The sequence below is a fragment of the Cebidichthys violaceus genome, unplaced genomic scaffold (assembly GCF_023349555.1).
Source record: "Cebidichthys violaceus isolate CVI_PGR_0920_01 unplaced genomic scaffold, fCebVio1.0.p SCAF_20, whole genome shotgun sequence".
NCBI lineage: Eukaryota > Metazoa > Chordata > Actinopteri > Perciformes > Stichaeidae > Cebidichthys > Cebidichthys violaceus.
The window spans coordinates 7,624,860-7,630,084 of record NW_027176373.1 but is presented as its reverse complement, the minus strand read 5'-3'; the positions used below and the strand labels follow the sequence as shown (position 1 = coordinate 7,630,084).

The 5,225-nt window shown below is 39.9% G+C and overlaps 1 protein-coding gene across 1 annotated transcript; it reads left to right on the top strand.

Moving 5' to 3' along the window:
* The first annotated feature begins 2,549 nt into the window (after positions 1-2,549).
* On the top strand, positions 2,550-5,019 carry ugt5d1 (UDP glucuronosyltransferase 5 family, polypeptide D1). The gene is made up of 4 exons (XM_068716509.1): positions 2,550-2,627; positions 2,833-3,131; positions 3,235-3,948; positions 4,320-5,019. The coding sequence occupies exons 1-4, from the start codon at positions 2,624-2,626 to the stop codon at positions 4,902-4,904; spliced, it is 1,602 nt and encodes a 533-aa protein (XP_068572610.1). The 5' UTR covers positions 2,550-2,623; the 3' UTR covers positions 4,905-5,019.
* The last annotated feature ends 206 nt before the right edge of the window (positions 5,020-5,225 follow it).

Below are 5,225 nucleotides of genomic sequence, written 5' to 3'. Positions count from 1 at the left end.
CACACACACACACAGAAGATGTCACCATAATGGGTGAGTGATTTGGCAAGTGTATACCTGCTCTCTCACTCTGAAAATGGAAAAAGCAAACAGGGGAATGTGTGTCTGTTGAACAGAGGTGATGTTGAACGAGGTTCCACTTAGATTGAAGTGTTCATATTGGGCACTTTAAAGGGCCACTTTGTGGTTTTCCAACGGAGTTCCCTAAAATATATTTCCCCACTCATGATAACAGTCCATCCAGTGACGATTAATTTTGTTGTGGTCTTCAAAAGACAAACCCAATATTCAACCTAATTTTCTTCTGTTCTGCAACTTTTGCCTTCTTCAGTTCATAGATGATGAAATTTATCATGGAAGAAATTGTCATGGGTTTTCCTCCTCCAGTCGACTTGCAAGCACTTCTTTAGATCATACTTGGAGAAAGCCTTTATTTTTACTAAGCTGTATGGTGAAATTGATTTTCTATTGGGACTTAAAACCTGATGTAAGTGGAATGAAGCAATTTTATTTGCCAAGTTTAGCTCGAATATTTTCAACAAAATAGAGACTTCCTTCTGTACATGAATGAAAACAGCATCAAAAAGCAGGAAATACTGTCCTTAGTGAGTTCATTAATCTACATTACTGCTGGGTAGAAGCATTTTAATAACCCAACCAGGCTGCAACCTTGGGTTCTGAAAAGTGAAGACAATGCCAAAGTGTCTTCAACATGTATTCTCTCTACTGGCCATCAGAGGACGACTCCTCTGGTTTCAGTCCTATTGTATGAGAGTCTATGAAAAAATGACTCCACTTGTTTCTTGATTTATCTCAGTAAACATTGTAAACATGAGTTTATGGTGTGACGACCCTGTCTGCCTGTTTGGCTGCCTTCCGTGGAGGTGGGTGCGGCAGAGGATTGTCAGGCAGAGTGGAGACACCTGAGGCCATTAACAACACTGGGCCTGTGTGCCAGTGCACCCTTTATAAAAACCCTCTGGATCCTCAGTTGGCCCTCTCTCTCCTACGCGAGACACCCATTTTGGTTTTGGTTCAGGTTATGGTTGGTTTCAACACTATACAACACTGCATATACACTTTCCACACACCCATTCACTTACACTGCTGAAATTACTGACATCACATGTCACTGTTAGTTTATGTTTGTCTTTTATGTTACTTTAAAACCTAATAAATAACTGTTAAACTGATTCATTGAATGCATCTCCCTTTTGTTTGTCATGGCCATTCGGCCCGGTTTGTGACAATGGTCTCAATCACTAGTTTCAAGTCTTCTTAAATACAGCATGATGTTCATTTAGTAAATGATGATCCCATTTAGAGTAAAATAGCCGATAAAGTAGAGTATTCTTTAAAATATGGTCACTTCTGTCTTCTATACAGTCTATAAGCCCAACACACAATCATGTACAGGTGTAAGGTGTCAACTATTTTCATCTTTTTTGCCAAAAACAGATATAAGCCTATTTTACTGATGTATGAGTCTTGAGTAACTTTTTAGTCCAACACCCAGGCCAGGGGACAGGATGAAGTGATGTGAGGGGGCTGTTAAAAATTACAAGGGGGCATTTTTTATCATGAAATAAAATCAATTGATTTAACCATGCAAAAGCCTCAAAAGGCTAAACAACAACAACAACAACATGTTACTTTTTAACATAATCAAAGACTACACTTATTAATCAGAGTATCCACATATGAATGTAAAATTAGCAGAACGCTAAATATGTAATAACTTATGAATGATTCTCTGTCAAAATCAACAGGGGGAGGCATGTCAAAATAGCAATTTGCATCTCTCTCTCTCTCTCTCTCTCTCTCTCTCTCTCTCTCTCTCTCTCTCTCTCTCTCTCTCTCTCTCTCTCTCTCTCTCTCTCTCTCTCTCTCTCTCTCTCTCTCTCTCTCTCTCTCTCTCTACAACCATGAATCAATATTGATCTCAAGGTACTGATATGAGAGCACATGCCTGGGATCAACTGAGTTCAGTTCTGAGACCTTCAACTTACATTCAACTGTATTTGACACAAATTGTACAGAGCAAACCTCCAAGTCAAAAACTTGCAGAAAATAACTGCATGACTAACTGCTAAAAGCATAATAGCTCATACATGAATCCAGGAAACCAATTTGTGTTTCTCCAGGTACTTATTTGTACTTTTAAGATGATATGCATGGAACTCATGTGGATTAATATTACACTACCCACTCTAATACGCTTGTGAATGAGGTCACAGGTTCTTCTGATGCAAGCTCTCATGAAGGAGAAAAACATCCACAAAACCAGACCACTACCACTACCAGCAGTTCAACAACATTACGAAAAGAAGTAATGAAACTATGATGACATGACGAAAAATAAATCATTAACACGGTCAAATTGGTGAGGAGGATTTCTACAAATTTGGCGAGGGAACGTTTTTCACATCAGCAACGGCACTAAATTTTGCATGACATGCGTGGTCATTGCTTCACGTGGACACATGCCACATTCCAGTAAGTAACTCATTCACCTATGATGACCTATCATCTCTGAGATTGGAGTTTGACCTCAAATACATAAGGACCATTGGATCAACTGTCTGTCTGCAGGCAAGTAGCATTACTGTTCCCACTCTTGAACATGGGTAAGTGAATTTCAGAAACATTATCAAGTTGTAATTCGTATATTATATTTAAAAAAAACTAAAAAACACTGTAAATTCTCATTTGTTACACCAGAAGAAACTGTATCTTTTTACAGACCTGACCATAATCCATATTGTTTAGCACAATTCTTCGCTTGTTGAAACTGAAGAGGTTTCTCATGTTTATCTCTTTCTTACATTTTAGGAACCATGCCATTGCATTGTGTGTGTGGAATATTTGTATTCCTCAGTGTATGTCTGATTTCCTTCACACCACCTTGCGATGGAGGAAACATCTTGGTGTTCCCTGTGGACGGCAGCCACTGGATCAATATGAAGATCCTGCTGGAAGAACTTCATGCCAGGGGACACAGCATCACTGTGATGAGGGCATCCAGCAGCTGGTACATCCCAGAAAAGTCTTCTCTCTACACATCCATTACCATGGAAATGAATGCAGGTTTAGAGGACTTTTTTGACGTGTACCTAAAGGAGAATATGAGGGTATGTCATTATGGCTTATGTATTTTCCCCCACGTGGGTCATCTAGTCATTCAAATATTAAGATCATCACTTTTTCACCACTTTAAAAATAAACATTTTTCAGGTGCAGAGAGAAGGGGCTTCAGCACTTACTTTCTTCAAACTCACCAAGGACTTCCTCTCTATGATCTCCATGGCTCATTCATTGTGGACTGATGCCCTCGCTCAAATCTTTGATGATGAACATCTGGTCAAAAGCTTAATGGATGCCCAGTATGATCTTGTTCTCACTGACCCAGCTATAGCACCAGGGGTTGTACTAGCCAAGTATCTCAAACTGCCCATGGTGCTCAATGTTCGCTGGATCCCCAGTGGAGAGGGCCACTTTGCGATAGCCCCCTCACCACTCTCTTATATCCCAGTGCCAGGATCAGGCTTAACGGACAAAATGAATTTCATCCAGAGGGTCAAGAACATATTTTTCTATGGAATTGTACTGTTCCAGCAGAAATTCCTGGTGGGGCCGAGCTATAATGCCATTTGTGATAAATACATAGAGGGTGGATGTGACGTCATCTCGCTTCTTCAGGAAGCAGACATTTGGCTGTTCAGGTCAGATTTTGTGTTTGAATTCCCTCGGCCCACAATGCCAAATGTCATCTACATAGGAGGGTTCCAGTGCAAACCAGCTCAACCTCTGCCAGCAGACCTGGAGGAGTTTGTTCAGAGTGCTGGGGAGCACGGAGTCATCATCATGACTCTAGGAACTTTAGTGAATGCTCTGCCCAAAGAGGTTGCTGATGAAATCGCCAGCGTCTTTGCCAAGATGCCTCAGAAGGTAACACATGCTCATTAATTGACTTTTGCAATGGCATGGCATGCCAAAAAAAGTGAAATTTAAAATTGCTACTTGTTTGATCTAGAGAGTCTTACAGATATTTAGGCAGCAATACATCTATTGTTAAATCCATCACATTAAAAGCAATATTAATCATGAAACAAACAGAGGCATTAATAAAAAACCTTTCCGCATGGAATTTGTCAAAAAAGGAAGTTATAGGGGCTATAAATATAAAATAAATATATAATAAACGTAATAGATTGTGTAAATAAAGGACACAGGGTGCAGCAATGTCAACATCATCATATTGGATATCTGCTGGTGTACAGGTATACAGTAAATTCCTAATGATTTCATTTTCTATTTAGGTGATATGGAGGCATAAAGGGGAGCGTCCCTCTACTTTGGGCAACAACACCCTGATAGTGGACTGGATGCCACAGAAGGACCTCCTGGGCCACCCACAGACCAAAGTGTTTGTAGCTCATGGAGGAACCAACGGACTCCAAGAAGCCATTTACCACGGGGTCCCTGTACTCGGTATACCCTTGTTCTTCGACCAGTATGACAACCTTCTACGTCTGCAGGAGCGAGGGGCCGGAAAGATCATTCAACTAGCTGATGTTAACGGCCACAGTTTTGAGGAAGGTATTCACGAAGTGCTCCATCATGACAGCTACAGACAGAACATACATAGATTGTCAAGTTTGCACAGAGATCAGCCGATGGCACCCATGGATCAGGCCATCTTCTGGGTGGAATATGTGATGCGCCATAAAGGGGCTCCTCATCTGCAAACAGAGGCCTATAAGATGCCCTGGTACTCATACTATTGTTTAGATGTACTGCTACTATTGCTGACTGCAGTGACAGTACTGCTGCTCTCTACTTTGGCTATTTTCAGGTTCCTGTGCTGTAGAGCTAGATGGACGACTAAAAGCAAACAACACTGATTAAGGTCAAATTGGTTTAGAAATATGCTACAATGTGTTCTCTAAAGTGTTTTGTTTAGACAAAACATATATCTTACAGTGTCTAATTTGTATCTATTTATTATTTATGGAGTAAAATGACATATATATATATATATATATATATATATATATATATATATATATTTAATTTAGCCATATTAAATATAGATAAAGTTAAAGAGATGCATCTCCTCTACTGTTTCAGAATGAACTGTCAAATGTAATTTGACAGATTATAACAAAATTGTCATGGGTTTCATCCTCCTCCAGTTGACTTGCAAGCACTTATCATACATGGAG